This window comes from Phyllostomus discolor, chromosome 13, assembly GCF_004126475.2.
Source record: "Phyllostomus discolor isolate MPI-MPIP mPhyDis1 chromosome 13, mPhyDis1.pri.v3, whole genome shotgun sequence".
NCBI classification, from domain to species: Eukaryota; Metazoa; Chordata; class Mammalia; order Chiroptera; family Phyllostomidae; genus Phyllostomus; species Phyllostomus discolor.
Window position 1 is genome coordinate 26,049,698 of NC_040915.2, and position 17,708 is coordinate 26,067,405.

A 17,708-nucleotide genomic window follows, 5' to 3' on the forward strand; every position below is an offset into this window, starting at 1 on the left:
TGTAAAAATAGTACCGCCTTTGGGGAGGAAGCTGTGGTGTAGGAGGTGCAATCTGTCAAAATTTAAAATATCTATGCCATTTGACCTTGCAACTCTACGTCCAGATACCAACCCTGCAGAAATACTTGCAAACATGAGGACGCTCACCGCTGCAGCATTCCTTGTAAGAGCCAGAACTCGGAAGCCTAACCGTCTATTGAAGGGAAATGCATACATTTGGGTCCATCCAGTCAACAGCATTCTATGTTACCATTAAAAAGAATAAAAGAGGCCTGTAAGTGTTATATAAAAAGATATTTGAACACAAGTAATGAAAAAGACAATTGCAGAATAGTATATGAAGTAGGAGCTAATTGATTTTCAAAATCCATTACCTGTGTAATTTTTTTCTAGAATGTTATTATCACAGTTTTCAAACATCCCCCAAAGTTCTCATGTCGATTTTTTTTTTTTACGATTTGGGATTGCCCGTGCTGTTTTTCCAAGTGAAAAAAGAAAACCAGGTTATAAAACTGAGGATACTGTATGACCCTATTCGGGTAAATATATAGATGGTTTTTAAAAATCTGTGTGAAACAGGATGTGCGTGGTAAATGCTCTCTCGCTGGATGCCCGCTGTCACTGACTGCATTAAGGTAAACAGCCTGATGGTAAAGGAATCCTCAAACTCCAGAACCGACTCCACACTTCCTCCAAGGGCACAGCTTCCCCGCACTCTGACAAGGGTCCAGCTCAGGCCGGGAGGGCAGCTGACAGCTTCCTCCCATTCATTTTACCCTGCACTCCTGCTGAAGGGCCGCCAGGAGAAACAAGCTGGGGACAAAAGAAAGCCGTGGACATCCTTCCTGGCTACACAGGCAGCCCTGGCTGCGGGTCCCTGGAAGGAGAGAGAGCCGGAACCGGTGGACGAGTCCTGACCTCCTTATCGGACAGTTCAGGGACTTGCCGAGGGAGGGACCAGGCACTGATTCCGCAGGCACAGAGAAGAGATACAGTTTGGCTGACCGGAGAAGCCTGCGATGCTGTCTTCTCGAGATACAGTGAGGTCAAACTGGGCACTGGCTGCAGAGCAGAAGTGAGCTTCCTCCCAGGGGCAATGGGTTTTAAGGTCAAGTCCTCTTAATTACATTTGGAAACCAACCCAGGGGAATTCCCTCTTACTTCATTGTTAACTGTTTTTCCAACCCCACAAAACACAAATAATAGTGACTATTCACTGGGCTCCCCACTAGGCATGGTATAAGTCCTTTAAGAGCATTACGTTATCAAATCCACACGACATCCGACGGAGTGGCCACTGTCATTAGCCCCACCAGGCGGATGAGGAAACTGAGACATGCAAAGGCGAAGAGACTTGCCAGAGCACATATCTCCAGCGGCCACAAGGCACCAGGCCCTGAATCCAGCCTGCCTGGACTATATACCACTACAGGACACTGAAATCCAGACTCTAACCAGGGCCCCGGGAAGGGAGAAGTAAGGAAAAGAGGGAGGGCAGAATCATGGAGAAATGATGCTAGTGCTCACGGAAGAAAGGCATACTGAGCAAGGATGGGGCATCCGAGGGGCAATACAAGGTCATGGCAAAGAGCCTGGTTCTGCCCTTCCCACCCAGGTGACCTTGAACTAGTCACATGGCTCCACATCTCAGGGTCCCCATCTGCCAAATAGGGCTAATGTAGGCACCGACACTCCACAGAGTTGCTGTGAAGATTCAGTCAGATGAACCACGTAGAGACTGCAGAGCAGAGCCTGCTGTAGAGGCGTCACCTTCGCTGTAGCTATTATCACGACTGTTGGCACCATTATTCATGTCTGACCCACATTCCTCAGCCAGAATGCAAAGGCAGACTGAGCATCCGAGTACACGACCGAGAACTTGGGAAATGCTGGTAAATGCTGACCACACACACACTACTGTATTTGTCAGTATGTTTTTCTCGCGCTACTTCCGTATTTGCAGTCACATGCAAGCTTTGCATCACCAAGACACTTCAGAAAACATCTGTTCTTGACTTTGCATTAACGAATGTTGGCATGTACTGAACAGCTGCTTGTGATGTGCCAGGCACTGTACCAAGCACATTGGAATACGTGTACATTATCTCTAAACCTCACATGCCCATGTATTTGTTTCCTGTGGCTGCTGTGTAACAAATCCACACACGCTTGGTGGTTTAAAACAACGGTTAAGTTATTCTCTCCCAGTTCTGGAGACCGGAAGGATGAAATCAGTATTACTGAGCCGAAATCTCCTTGTGGTTGAGTCCACTCCTTGCCTCCTCCAGCCTCCGGTGACTCCCTGCACTCCTTGGCTTATAGCTTTATCACTGCATCTCTCCCTCCGAGGTACACTGCTTTCTTCCAGCTACGAGCAAACCTCCCTCTGCCTTCCTCTTGCAAACACACTTGCAGCTGCGTGCAGAGGCCACTCGGACAATCCAGGACAATCTCCCCTTCTCAAGATCCTTAATTTAGTCACCCTTACAAAGAAAGCCTCTTCTTTTTAAAAATATTTTTTAATTTTTTAAAAAGATTTTATTTATTTATTTTTTAGAGAGGGAAAGGAGGAAGGGAGAGAGAGAGAGAAATATCAATGTGCAGTTGCTGGGGGCCGTGGCCTGCAACCCAGGCATGTGCCCTGACTGGGAATCGAACCTGCGACACTGAAAGCCTCTTCTTTGCCATACAAAGTAGCAGAGCCTCACACTCCAGGGGTTAGAATGCAGGTACGCTGGGATGGTGGGGAAGGGAGGCATTTTCCAGCCTACCCCACCGTGCAATGAAGGGCTTAATGTCCATGTCCTATGTGGGTGGTAGAATGTTATAAAAGGCAGGCAGACCTGAGTTTGAGTCTTGGCTCTGCCAGACATTTAGGATAAATTATGCGAATTCCTCACACTTAAGTCTCCTCATTTATAAAAGGTGAGCAACGATAGTGCCTCCTCCAAAAGGCTGCCCTGAGGATGAAACAGGACGGCGCATGAAGTGCCCTGGCACAGTGACCGGCTCCTAGTAAAGCTCAGTAAGGAGTCATTTCATGAACTCAGAAGGCAAGTGACTTGCTGAAGGCCACCTAACCAGGAAGTGGCAGTGGCAGAATTCCACCAGGGTCTCTCTGGCACCAAAGCCCAAGCCTGTTTCGCTCTCGGGATTATGGTGTGCTGGGTTTCTGTGCTCATCGCCTTCAGAATCGACACACCTAGGTTGTTTCCATTCCGATGCTCCTTGACTCTCTCCTCCAGCAACTGTATAGCTGCCTCCCTGCAGATCACCACTCCTAATACTGAGACTGAGTCTATGCCAAGGACCCTCAGACAGCAATATCGTGTTTCCAATGACTTAGAAATAATGGGGACCCTGCTTATGCAGGGGTAGGGTAAAGAATTTGGCTTGCACAAGACTGGCCGGCAGTCCACTGGGCCTATGACTCCAGGGGTTCTGGCCATCACGAGAATTGGAAATGAAATCAATCTCTGCCTACAAAGCCACCATTGGAAATGGCATCTCCAATGAGACCATGGGGTCTCTCTGGGGCAAAGTGCCGACCAAGCACAGCGCTTGGAATTGAAATTCATTGAATGCATTCGCTGCCTCAGAGTCAAGGCGGCAGGGTCAATCCGGTTGCTGATACTTAAAAAAAAATGTTTGAAAACATTTCCAGCACTCGCAGGCAGCTCTCATCAAATGCTGGTGTCCCCACCCACCCATCCCACTGCTTTCTCGGCACCAGTCTCCTTGGGTTAGACACTCTCAGCTGCAGGGGACGGGGAGCCCAGCTGCACGCCGAGTTTGGAAAAACATTTTGAATACTTGAGATCTGCCAAGTACTTGGTTAAAGAATGATATCCTCTAATTTCTTAAGCCATGTGTATTTCAAGTGAAATGTAAGCCATATGTGTGCGACTCATTTAAATGCAACTCGGCGAAGCGTGGTTTCCCAAAAGCATCGGGATATCGTCTTAAGCCTTTCTTAAGCTTCTCTTAGATCCAGGACGTTGAATTTTGCCAACAACAAATCAAGAGAGAGACCAAGAGAGTTGTCCTTTGTCCTAGTCCCAGATAAGACGTTAACACGAGCACCCCAGAGGAAACGGGGGAGGGGGGTGTGGGCGAGGGAGAGCTCCAGGCCCGGGCAGTAAGCAGGGTTTTGCTGGGGGTCAGCTACATATATCTACCAGGCCTCCTTTGAAGAGCAGAGCAGTAGTAAGAGGTGATAACGAATCCATCCTGTCTAGTGCTGAGAAATTCCTCTCCTGCCCGCTAGTTCTCCCCTTCCCTTGTTATACAACTAAATACGGTTGGGGGGGGCAGGGGGGGAGAAAATTATGAAGCTAAATGGCTCCATTAGCACAAATGGCTTCATGTTCCAGGTTGTAGCCTGATTTCCAAGCCAACAAAAGCAGTCTCCTTCCCTGTGGTATCTCTGTGGGGCCGATAAGAAGTCAGAGATAGGAAGAGAGATTTGATTCCAAAGTAATGGTGAGTACTAGGACCAGCAAACCTCTAAATGCCCCAATTCTGCTTTGACGATTGCTGTTCCTTATGAGGTCTGAGGGTCGACACACACACACACACAAAATAAATATCCATTCTTATTAACTAGACGTGTGCAAACAGGGTCTGTCATTAGCCAGGGCTGAAGCACAACGAATGGGGTGAGACCAAAGGACATTCGTCCCTTTTCCGAGCCAAAACCCCAACCTTATCATCATTAGGTGCAGGAAGGGCAGTACAGTGAAGAGATAAAAGTTCCAGAATGTGCTCAAGTGACAAGCAGAGAGAAGCATATGGCCAAAGGTCCTCTGGGCACAATGCCCACTAGGTGAGCTGTTCATTGGCTTTTGAAGGTGACCTTGCAATGCAGTGATCCTGCCATCTAATAATGCAGCTCAGCGAGCACCCCGCAATCTGGTTCAACAGTTCAGCATGTCCTCCTCTTAGGAAGAAGGGCATGATGGGGACAAAAGGAGAAGGAAGAGAGACAAGGCCTACATCTCCCTGGAGGGGTGCATCTCCCCAGATGCCTATAGCTCGGGAAGGTTCCATTTCATCTCAGCAAATGAGGTTTGATTTTTTGTGTGTGTCCAGTACGGTCTCTGGGCTGATGAGGCAGTCCTCAGAGCATGGGGCAAATTACACGGAGAAGTAACATTATGGAGGGATGCCTCAAAACTGTGGGTTGCAAAAATAGCACAGTAATCTCTTCTCTGTAATTTCCTTTCTCGTGTTTGTGTTGCCTAAATGCTGGGTCCTGAGCTGGCAATTCATCCGCAACTTCAAGGCCCATGGTTTTGGAGGCCATTTGCCTTTATCCCAGTGCCCCTCACTTCCAGGAATGTCTCCACAAGTGGGGAGCAGACTCCATGCTTCTTTTCTATCCTTCCACTTGCATAGTATCTTTTAAATAGGAGGTGCAGGAGGAGCTCTTAGAGCCCAACTGGGACAAAACCCCCATTTTACAGATGACAAGGTTGAGGCCCAGGACGGCTTAATGGCTTCTGGGTCAATCCTGCATGTCTGTCTCTGAGCTCAGTACTCTTTCCACTGTACCACACAGCCCCCACCTCAAGTAAGGTTCTCGTAACAACAGCTATGCACCGACATTTGCAAATTATGTGTATACGTGTGAATAAATATAACACAATGTAATACATACTTTATCAGAGCAGTGTACTGCCTTCATGATATATGGCTGAGTCCAAGAAAACAAGTGTGGAACAATAGGTAGAGTAGAATCTCATTCCTTTTCCTCCCTTCCCAGCAGAAATAGCCGCCGCCTTTGTGTGTGTGTCTGTGTGATGTGTCTGAGTATTGACGTGCATGTTCTCACAAGCATAGAAAGGTCCAGGGTATGCCCACCAAACTGTCAACAGTGGATTCTTCTTGTGGGTGGGAGACTTGCATTCTTTTACTTATTACACTTTGGTATTGCTACAAGTTTTCCAATCAGCATGTATTGCTTTTGCAATTACAAAAAAAACCGCGAGTGAGAAATAATAGCAGCTGCCATTTACCGAGTATAGAATCCAAGCCAGGCACTCTGCCGGGTCCTTTACACACACCACCCATCCCATCTCCTCCTCCCCGTGACTCTACAGAGTGCAACGATCATTACATCCCAGAGAGGGAAACTGAGGCTTAAAGAGGATACCCAGCTGGAAAGTGGGAGTGCTGGGATCTGAACCCAGGACCATCTGACATGAAAGCCATATGCAAATTATCCCCAGGACACGTGTGCACTCAGGAGAGCGTGTCTCCCATGGGAATGTCATCGGCTGGTTCTGAGTTGCTTCACGGCAGAAAAAGGCTGCCAGCTGCCATGCTGTTGAACAAGGGGCCTTGGGGTTCCTGCTGCCTGAGCTGACGGCCCCTCTCCTGGCCCACCCCCCACCCCGGCTCTTCCATCTTCACCGTTCTTGGCGATCTCTCCATGTGTGAATTCCGTCAAAGGCTTGCTCACTGCTATTTTGGACCATGCGTTAGCACTCGGGCTTTGATTTGATGGGAGAAGGCCAGACACCTCCACATGATGAAAAAGAAATTAGAAACGCCCTCTCTCTCCCCTCACAGTTTCAGAAGCTCTTGCCTACCGCTCCTGGGGGCGACCCGACAATCCAATGAACAGAGAAATGTTCAGGGGTTGGGAAAGGGAATGGAAACCTCCATCATCTATTAGGGCCTTCTAGCTTGCTGTGCTGTCTCCTCGGAACTGACATCTCCTAGCCACCCCCATGGCTCAGGTTGTCACCTTCAGATCTTGACTCAAGTATCAATTCGCCACTGAGGCCTTCTTGGACCACCATTCCTAAGCACACCCCCCTCCCCACCCCTGCTCTGATGAGCCCTTTTATTTCTTTGTTTCCATAGCACTTGTCAGCTGACATAGGTACACATTCACTTGTTTGTTTGCTGTTCCTGCCAGTAGAATAAAAGCTCCATAAGGGCAGAGCTGCTCATTCACAACTATCTTCCCTGCACTAGTGTCAACTAGTGCCCGGAGTGCTCTGGCCGCATAGGAGATGAAAAAAATGAGTGACCCACCCTGGCTGGTACGGCTCAGTGGACTGAGTGCTGGCCTGCGAACCAAAAGGTTGCCGGCTTGATTCCCGGTCAGGGCACATGCCTGCATTGTGGGCCAAGCCCCCATTTGGGGGCGGGCAAGACACAGCCAATAGATGTATCTCTCACATATCCATGTTCCTCTCCCTCTCTTTCTCCCTCCCTTTCCCTCTACCTAAATAAAAAAAAATTAAAAAATAAGTATAAATGAACCAATCAAGGAGCTTAGAAACCAGAGCCAGAGGAGTCACTTAGCACAAGGCCCAGTTTCCCCTCAAAAATCACAGGATTATAAAAACCTTAACAGAGGGTTTTTAAAAATCAGAAAACCATCATCCCCACCCCCTAAGCTGTTTTGCATCCGGCCTCACACACACACCATGAATGAGAAGGGTTTGGGAAGTAAACACACTAGGAAGTCGTGTGCAGTTGGAGTTCCGCTCGCTAACACATGTTCGAAAACAAAAAGCCCAGTTTAGACGAAAATAGCAGGAAGCTGTCCCCTAGGGATACCTGATGAGGTCATAGTGCTTGACTGTGCTGTTTCCATTTTTGTTAAGTCTCCTGCCTCTTGCCAATTCAAGGAGGCAGGGAACCACATCCAGTCCCCCGCCGCTCACTGGGAAGCCAGAGAGCGGCTCAGAGCAGCACACAGCAGAACCACATCCGCAGGCTCTCCTCGAACCCAGACCCACGCCAAGGACACAGATGACCCTGGTCTCCCCTCCCACATCTACCTGCTCTGTGGCCTTGGACAAGTGCCTGCCCCTCTGAGTTGCAGTTTCTGTATCCACATGTAAGACCGTTGCTCTCAGTGTTTTTTCAAGTGTCTTCCCACTATAACTTCCAGTGACCTTTTCTTGCAAAGGCTCCAAAGCAGGAGGGAGGGGTGAGTGCTGGGATCCCTACGGGGCCGGCCCAACTCCCAAGGATTTGCGCATGACAGCAACCCTACCACTTGGACTGCCCAGAGGAAGCTGAAGGGTCAAATGCTCCATTTGGGGGCAGAATAGGGCGGATTAGATTAAGTGACAACGGGGAACATTTAGATTAGAGCTGGAGGGCAGGGGCCATGAGAAACTAAAGCCGACCCCCGAGAGAGATGATCAGGAACAGACCCTCGAAGGGCCGTTCCCTGCAGGACAAAAGGATGACTGGGCGAGGAGAAATCCCAGGCATGCAGAGCCTGCACCCTCTGGGGACAGAAGCAGCCAGGTCTGCTCCAGGGAAATGAGACAGAAAGAACACATTCTTGGGCTGGGTTGACGCTCGAAAAGAAAAGTAGCTAAAATAATTGAGATGCCCATCTTTCTGGAGGCGGAAGGAAGACATGGATGAAGCCCCATGACTGCACGTGCTGCAGTGCATGTGCTGAAGTCACACACTTCTGCGACACTTCTGGTGCCGCTCACCCTTTTGACTCCACTCACCCTTCTTTGCAAGGGTCCAGAAGCCCAAATCGGGAATAATTTATATTCTCCCGTTCCACCCCAGTTCATTAGCCATTCCCACCCTTCTGGATATGGGAAGGTCCCCAGCCATCCCTTTCTTGGCAGTAAGGCATCTGATTACTCATCTGCTTCCAGGGAGGCTGCCAAGAGGAGATGGGCAGTTGTCCGAGCCCTGCAGCCTCATCTGCAAGGTCTGTGTAGCGGAGCCCAAGTGGGGAAATACCAAAGGCCTTCAGGGTCTCCGGGCCAAGGAGGGAGAGCTCCCCAGGGGCCGAGCAGATTGGGAGTGACTCAAGAGCAGGCAACAGACACGGCCATGCATTATCTATTCACCTGCCCAATAACATGAATCAAGATGTAACTGTGCACGATGGCAAACTAGTGTGGAAATGTTTCTGACTCCGGCCGCCACCCAAGATGAATGAGGTTAGAAAGGTGGACGCTGCAGCCCGACGAAGCCAGGAGACTGCTGACCGTGCCCTTATTGGCAGGATCTCAGATTGAGCTGAACCAAAACAGATGGAGCAGCCAGGGTTGGAGGCTCAAATCCCAGAACACTCCGCCTAGCCTCTCTCCTCTCTGCTGTTTGCCTCTAATCCCCTTCGCTTCCTGCCATGCCCTGAGCTGCAGCTGGTAAGACAACTCCTGGAGTCCTCGAGTCCATCCCTCCTTCACGCATGTGCACACTCACACGCACACGAACTCCAGGAAGCCCTGGAAATACAGCTTGTTAAACAGTCCGGCAATTTCACAGTGAGTCCAGAGGTTGTGGAAACGATGTCTCGGCGAGAGACTCCCCACAAAGAAACCAAGGATTGAGAGAGAGAGCCTGGGTCACTTCACGGACAGCTTCCTTACAAAACAGTGGCACCTGCGTCCGGCGGTGACACGGAAGTGAATTGTTTCATTTTAGACAAAGGAGGAGTCCACTTACTCATTCTTCTCCAGGTCCAGGATCAGCTCTCGCCCCTCAGCCATTACCCTGAGCTCAGCTTTGAGTGGATGCTGAAAGCAACAACAAAAGAATGTCAGGTCCGAAATGCAGGACGGACGCTCCCAGAACCAGACACAGGATCTAGCACAGCGCTCTGACATCGATCACAGGAAGTGAGAGAGAAAGGGTCAATTGCATTTGCAGCCCAAACATAAAATAGCTTCAGTCCCAGAAGGACAAATTGCCCTCCCCCATCTGCCTTCTCCTTGAAAGACAAAGGAAAGAAACTCCCAGCTGAGATGTGGTGTGAGTGCTTGCACGCAGGTCTGGTGAAGGCAAATGCTGGAAAACACGATCTTCAACAGCAAATTTTGCGTGGGATCAGGTCTGGCGTCCAGGGCTGACTGTTTGACACTGCCGTGCTGTGAACTTGGGCATGTTACTAGACCTCCCTACAGCTTAGTTTCCTCGTTTATAACACAGAGCTAATATGGGGCTCTGGTAGGATTATGTGACATAGTGACTACGAAGAATTTATCTGGCATACAGGAAGCCTCAATCCATGGTGGCTATTATCTAAAATACCAGGGCAAGTCTTTCATAGTGGGTTCTTATTTTATATTATTTTGTTTTGGCTCCCAGTTTGCATACCCGCCCCACCATCATCTCAGAGGAGACAACTAGGAACACTTCCAGCTCAGGTTTTTTTTAAACCAAAGGAACACACATTTTACATACAAGAGAAAATTTGCTGATGCCCAAAGTTGCTATACATCCAGCACAGGTTATTTAAGATATCATACAAATGACCAATAAGCAAGAAAAACATGCTCAACATCACTACTAATTCCCCCCTCCAATTTTTTTCAAAAATACCTTTAAAAAACACACACCATGCTCACAGTGCAATGAAGCACACTGTACAATGGGCACTCTCATACCCTAACAGGGAGATTTTCAGTTGACACCACCAATTCACTGGAAAATAATTTGCCAGTACAGACTAAGAGTTTCTAAGTGTCTGAAAAGAGTTTTTATGTCTGAAAGGAACAAATGGAAGATGGGGCAAAGCTTTATTTACACAAACATGTTTATTACTTACAACCCTAAATAATGAAATAAAACCTAAATGTCCAAAATAGGAGAATGGGCAAGTAAATGATGGCCCGTTCACATGACAAAACACTAGACAGTCATTAAAAACCAAGACTTTAAATAATTTCTAAATCATCAAGAAAGTATCAATGATAATTATGAAGCACGAAAACTCAAAGTATACACATGGCATGTTTTATTTAAATATTTCTGTAAAAAGGAAAAAGCAGAGAGAAAAAAAAACACCCTAAACCGACCAGTTACCATAGTTACCTCCATAGTTACCATACATACCTGGTTAATTTTATTTTTTGTGCAACTTTCCATGTTTTTATAATTGCTTAAGGAAGAGGCCTCTTATTTCTTTTTACTTTATTATTGTGGGAAATTTCAAAGAAATTAAAAATCGAAGTCTAAGAAAATCTCCATGCTTCAACGATTCAACTTCCAGCGGTTAAACAACTTTTGAAGGAAGAAATTATTGATTTACATATTTAAACCTGTTTCAAACAGCATCTGTTCTCTGGGGTATTTTAAACATGTGCTCTCCAACTTGACAGCCAGGAACGGATAAACCCTTGAGGTCTCTTTCAATCCACAAAAGCTCTTGGTGGAGTCTCTGCCCCTGAGTGCGGAACTGAAAACTTAGCTTTGGCGTGTCTGAGAGAGCCGGTCATCTGCTCTGTCATCCCCTCCGGCTGGGGGCCTGCGTCTTCCACCCACACCTCTTCCTCTGACTTGCCTCAAACCCCACCTCCCAGTGGGGTCCTGGGCACCCCTGAGCACTTTCTGGGCTCTGAGGAGATCTGAACTTTCTGATCCAGGATGCTTGAGCAACCCTGTCCTCGGCTTCTTTTATTTTGCTAATTTGTCTCATTGACTTCTCTCTTAAGAACATTTCAAAACCATGGGGAGAGGAAGTTAGGTGGATGTTTGCCCAATAACTTTCACTAAGGGCTTCACTTCTCTGTTTCGGATGCCCTGCTTCAGCTCTGCCAACGCCTCTTCTGGTTGCTGGTCCTCTGCCACTTTGCGCTGGGGAGTGCAGGAACAAGGGCCCTGCGCAACCGCATTGGGCTTCAGGGACACCGTCCCCAGCGGTCATTTGAGAAAAAGCACGTGGCAACTGAGCGTGGCAACTGAGCGGTAGCCATTCTCGCATCCAAGAGGTAGGTGGCCATGGGACAGCCCACACAAAAAAGGAAAGCTGACACAAATCAAAGCACCGTCACCTCTCCTCAAAGAGACACAAACTGTAACATGAGAACAAGCTCAGGCACTGCTATTTTTTTAAATATGATGGTCCTTGTTTCTAGGGGGACGTTGCATCCAAAGCAATGAAACAGCATTGCAAGGACCTGTGCAGCCTCCCAGGCCAGCTTCACTCAGCTTTTCTCTAGCGACTCCACCCTGTGCTAGGAATGGGAGACTTTGCCTCTCCCAAGGAGCTAAGCCACTATTTTGTATTTACACCCCAGAAGGTTAAAATTCTTTTCACTTTAGGGCTGCATGAAACAGATCTTCAGCTCCATAGGGTATTGGAAATCTGTCCTTTGTATGGCATCCCTGTGAAGACCCAGGACTGTATTTACTATAGAGTGAGTGTTCAATTGATGTTTGATGAATTAATTATGTAAATGAGAATAAGAGGCTTGAGTGGACACACCTTCTTCTCCCCGCCCCCCCCCCCCCCCCCCCCCGCCACTTGCCCTCCCCCTCCCCCTGACATTCCTTCATTTGTTCATTCAACAAATACTTATGGTGCCAGGCCCTGGGATGACTATTCCTAGGAAACGCCATGATTCTGGGCAGACAATGGCTGGGAACAAAGACAGGATCTGGGGCTCCGCTTTGTTTCCCAAACCCTTCCTGAGGATGCCCAGCACCCCACATCTGGGCGGAACGGAGAGGCCTCTACGAAGAGTATCAGAGACACTCCTCGGCAACAGCGGATAGGTTGGACGATCTGGGATCTGAATCTTTAAAAATAACCTGCCCGAGGATGGCCATCCATTAATTTGTCCAGGCTTTTCCTGAAGCTATTTTCAGCCTTTCTTACTTTTTGATGAAATGAATTCAATGCGTGTATTGTCTTTAGGGTAAAATGCCACTTGCTTTTCATTTGTCCCAAAATGCTTGCTGTAAGTTCTCTTAGTAAATACAAATTGGGGCATTTTTTTTAACATGTCAAGATGACCCTAACCGTAACAATAAAGATTGCAGGCATGCTCCCTCTCCACTTACCCTTCTGGACTCAAAAGCCACAGAGTCTGAGATCTTTCCTGACACAGCTCTCTCCTCTCTCCCCTGCTATAATCTTGCTCGTATATGTTGCCCAATAAATCACTGACCCATTGAAACCGAAGAGGTCGTACTCACTACCCGCCCTCCCCAGCCCTCTCCTTTCTCATTCCCTCTCAGCCCTACTTTATCAATGAGGAAACTGGAGTTCGGAAAGTGGAAGGTCAACAACCTCATCTTCCCTTCCAGCTCTCCCCTGTAAAACCAGAGCCACAAAGGACATCCTACATGCACGGGCCCTCTCTGCAAGGACAGAGGAGTGTTTTCTGTCTTCTCCCCGAGCTCCTTGATAAAGCCTGTGCATTTTGCTGGTGCTGTGGCCCAAGATGCCCATTGGATTGCAAGCTATATATTGCCCAGGACTAGGTCCCTACCTGGCCTCTTATTTAAAAAATAGTTTGGATTAGCATTTTCTCTCCAAGTGCATCACCTCATCAATAAAATAAAGCATGGATTACGCAGAGCAAGAACAACAATGACGATGTTTAATCAATTCCAAATAAGTTGGTGGTTTTTGTGACACATATTTTCACTTAGTTTGTATCAGCATGAACATGGGTTTTCATTTCCTCAACTAACAGCATTTGAACATGTTCTACAAATCTGTCACACGATGAAGGGAAGTCCCATGTGGGATTCTAAAAATGACAGACAGGATAGAGTGGGTCAGATGGAACTATTGGTGATGACAGTGGAGTAGGTGGCCCAAGCCTCCCACAGTGGAGTTGTCAACTCTTGCCTCTGAAAATGAGAGCTTTTGGTCTTACCTTTTCGCCCATGGGGCTTTCTGCAGTCTTCCACTGAGGTATTATTAGTTCATGCTGTAGAGGGGGGCTGCCCTCCCCACTTCCTCCTGTCGATACAAGAAACACAACCATTGGAGTCCCAGACCTCTGCACCCTAGCTAAGCCCGGCATGCCCTTCCAACTGGGAAGCACCCCATCTTGGGTCATTAGAAGATCTGCTGGATTCCAGGCTCTTGGCACTTATGGGTCAGGTGCTCTGCTAGGTGTTGGTAATACAGTGCCAAACAGGTGGCAAGGTCTCTGTACTCCTCACCAAGTACATCTTCTAGAGGTGGGAGATAGATACCACACAAATATTCTCAAATGGTACAAAAGGGTCAGGGCATAAAGAGACACTGAAGAGGGGTTCCCTATTTTAGACAGGGTGGTCAGCAAAGATGGCATTTGATTGAGGGACCAACCAGAAGGCAGCCATGCAAAGATCTGGAAGAAGGGTGCCCCAGGCAGAGGAACCAGCAGGCACAACGACCCTGCAGAAGCAGAAGCAGACTTGGCCGGTTTACCAAAGCAGCAGAAGGTAAAGGTAGCTTGAGTCCTAGTAAATGAGGGGGGAAGTTGGTAGTAGACGTGGCCAGCAAGACAGCCATGGATCTGATATCACAGAGGCCATGGAAAGTGTCTTGATTTTATTGTAAGTAGACGTGGAAGGCACTGGAAGATTTCAACACAGGGCAATAGGATCTGTATTCAGTATTTAAAAGATTGTTCAGCCTGCTGGGTGCTGACTGGGGGGGGTGGGGGTGAGGCGTGGCAGGGAGAGTGAGAGTAGAAGCACAGGGCAGAACTGGAGACTCGCAAGAGCCCAGCCTGGTCAGAGATGATGGTGCCTCGGACTAGCATGACATCAGTGGAGAAGAATGAAGTGGTTGGATTCTGGGCATATTCTGGAGGTCAAGCCCATGAGTATTATTTCAATTGAGCTTCAGTTTTCTCGTCTGTACGATGAAAATGATACCTGCCTGCCCATCTCACAGCATTACCTGGGGAGAGTCACTGTGAAATTACTTCTCAATCCACAGAGCATCCTAGCACGGACCTGAGCTTCCTCCTAATGGGAAATCCACCTTTGGCTCTCACTTCCCACTTTCCAAATCAATCTCACCACCCAGTTCTCCTTCATCTTCACAACAACCCCGGATGTAGGTTGCAGGATTCCTATTTTTTAAGAAAGGCAAATTGAAACTTGTGTGAAGAAAGACTTGGTCCAGGCAGTGGCAACCTCAAATACGGGTTGCAGACACTCTCTTTTTTTTTCAAAGATTTTATTTATTTATTTTTTAGAGAAGGAGAGAAACATTGATGTGAAGGAGAAACATTGATCAGTTGCCTCTTGCACACCCCCAACCTAGCCCCATGAGGTAGTGACCAGGCATGTGCCCTGATGGGAATTGAACCAGCAACCTTTTGGTTTGTGGGACAACGCCCAACCCACTGAGCCACACCAGTTAGGGCCAGACAATCTTAAGAAAGTGGTCATTTCCCAGGACCTAGTCTCTGTAAGAATAGGCCAAACCCAGAGGACTCCTGGGGGTGAGGGTGAGGACTCCAAAATCTATTCTGTCTAAACCAACCATATCAATGACACAGAATGTACTGAGTGATGGAGCGACATGGTTGTTTTGTTAGAGGGGTGTGATTATGAGTGATTAACTTTCCTTTCAGATTAGTGATGACATATTCTCCATCAAAACATATCCTAAAACTAATCTCATTAGACGTGCATTAGTTTCATCACATTGGTAAAAAAAATCAGAAGCAATGCATTTTACTCATTTTACATGTTTTCTGAGTACTGAACCGCGTGCCAGGCAGTATGCTAGGTGCTCCACATTCGCAGAGCCACCGAGAAGCACAGTTCCTGCTCTGGCGGCTCTGATTGTCTAGATTGTTTGCAAAAAAAAAAAAAAAAAAAAAAAGAATTATATGACATTTCATGGAATATCTAAAAATGAAATGATCCCTATGACATAAAACAGGCTGAAAGCAATCTAAAGGCTCCATGATGAAGGACCACAGGACATTTTAAGAAAAATTGTTCAAAATTTGGAAATAAGGCAAAGTGAAAGCAGGACATCCTTTCAATACCACACTGTAGCATTGTTTAACAGGCCCTGCCATCCATCACTGAATGATCAGGGGGAATGTATCTTTGTCTGACTTTTTAAACGTACTATATTAATTAAAAGACTATACTCACTTACGGGTCAACTGTAGATTTCTGACCGATGGAGATGCAAATGACTTCAGGATAGTAGAAAGATAACGAAGGGTCCTGGTTGTTTGGCCCTGGCTGTGGTGTGGGGGCACTGACCACTTTTGCCTCTGTCCCAGCACAAGGTTTCAACATTCTTCCTCCAGCGCCTGTCTCCCCCCCCCACCCCCACCCCAGCCCCCCCAGCCCCGTTCCTCTAGCGCTTTGAACCAGCTTTGCCACCCCATTCACTGCCTCATTAATGACCCGCACAAATCTTTGCCACCCATTCATCCTATATTTGGATGCGAGTCATGGTTTTAACTTTTGGAAGATTATACTTCTGCAATTTCTTGGTGGAATGTAGTCATTAAAATCCTGTTTTTTGAGAATTTAATGATGTGAGAAATGCTCATTATGTGAAGTAGAAAATGCAAGCACAAAACTGTACATATGGTATGGCTCCAGCTTTATCAGTATATATTTATAGGAACACACACACACACAAAGACTGGAGAAAAGAGGAGAGACTAGAAAAGCAGCGGAAAGAGAAGCCAAAAGCAGGAGGAGGAAAAAAAAAAAAAAAAAAAAAACCAGAGGAAAGAGAGAGGGAGGGAGGGAGAGAGGGAGGGAAGCCAGGGAGGGGACCCGCTGTTTTCTTCTTGCTCAGAACCTCTACCACCTCCCAGGGCGTGCAACGTGGGAACAAAGCCAGGATCCCGGGCTGGGGGACCTCAGGGACGCAGCCCGGAGGAGTTGCGAGGGGCAGCTCCCAGGTCTGAGGGCCACCTAGCCCGCCCGCCTCCATCCCCACCCCAGCCATCTCTTGCCCGGCCACTTACTTCTGCTCCACACCGGCAGGGCGAGCGCCAGCAGGCACAGCCCGGCGGCACCCGCACCCCTGGGCATGGTGGCAGCGGCCCCTCGCGCGCTCCGCACTCACAAGCACGCGGCCATGCCAGCACCCCAACCAGCCGGCGACGCGTCTGGAACCCACTGACCGCCCAGTGCCTCCGAGCCCGGCTCCCAGCCCGGCTCCCAGCCATCAGCGAGACGCTCCGCCCTGCGGAGGTGGAGGAGGGGACGGGCCCGCCCAGAGGGGTGGGAGGGACAGCCAGGGGCGGAGCCGGTGGGACCCCTGGGGAGTCCGCTGGCTCAGGTGACTCGGAGCTGGGCCGCCAGGATTCACTGACGGTGGGGCGCGGCCTGGGGAGAGTCCTGGACTTGGGCTTGCAAGAGTTAAACCAGACCCGTCTCTGCACAGCAGCCAGTTTCCTGTGTCCCGCACTGTCCCAGACGCCTTGGGTGACACTCAGAGGTTACTCAACCGCACCAGTCCCCAGAGGCATCCACTCTGGGAGGGAGGCTTCGAAAGAGTTAACGGAACCACCAGACACAAAGAACTAAGTGCTATATAGAGTTGTTTTCTTAGCAGAACACAAATCAAGGAGCCATTCCTTCTGACTGGGAGAAGAGGGAGGGCGGGGAAGAGAGGGCTCCCAAAGATGACATCCGAGCTAGGGACGGGGAGGACTGGAGCCCCAGGCCGAGAAAATGGCTCAGAGAAGCACACTGGGGAGGGGAAGTCTGTAATCTCAATTGGGGGAACACCGGAATGTGGGGTGGTTAGGATTTAAGGCTTTGGAGGGCTTACTCTCTGCTTCAATGCTAGTGATAACTGAGGCTGACATAGCACTTAGTAAGTTCCAGACACTGTCCTCAGCACTTTACATCCATTAACTTACTTAATTAATTAATCTCGGAAAAGAACTACTTTTTATTGTCCTTTAATATGTGCCAGGAACTCTGCATACATCATCTCTTTTAATTAGCCCCATAATCTTCTAGGGCAGGTACTAATAGTGTCC

At 48.3% G+C, this 17,708-nt stretch overlaps 1 protein-coding gene across 1 annotated transcript in view; it reads right to left on the minus strand.

The window, feature by feature from the left end:
* ADAM19 (ADAM metallopeptidase domain 19) overlaps positions 1–16,894 on the minus strand; it is a 78,835-nt gene extending 61,941 nt beyond the window's left edge. Inside the window, exons 1-3 of the mRNA XM_028528426.2 lie at positions 16,683–16,894; positions 13,611–13,696; positions 9,448–9,518 (exon numbers count right to left, since the gene is read on the minus strand). Of these exons, the coding sequence (XP_028384227.1) occupies positions 9,448–9,518; positions 13,611–13,696; positions 16,683–16,749 (224 nt within the window). The 5' untranslated portion in view covers positions 16,750–16,894. The remainder of the gene's footprint in view (positions 1–9,447; positions 9,519–13,610; positions 13,697–16,682) is intronic.
* Positions 16,895–17,708: the final 814 nt, after the last annotated feature.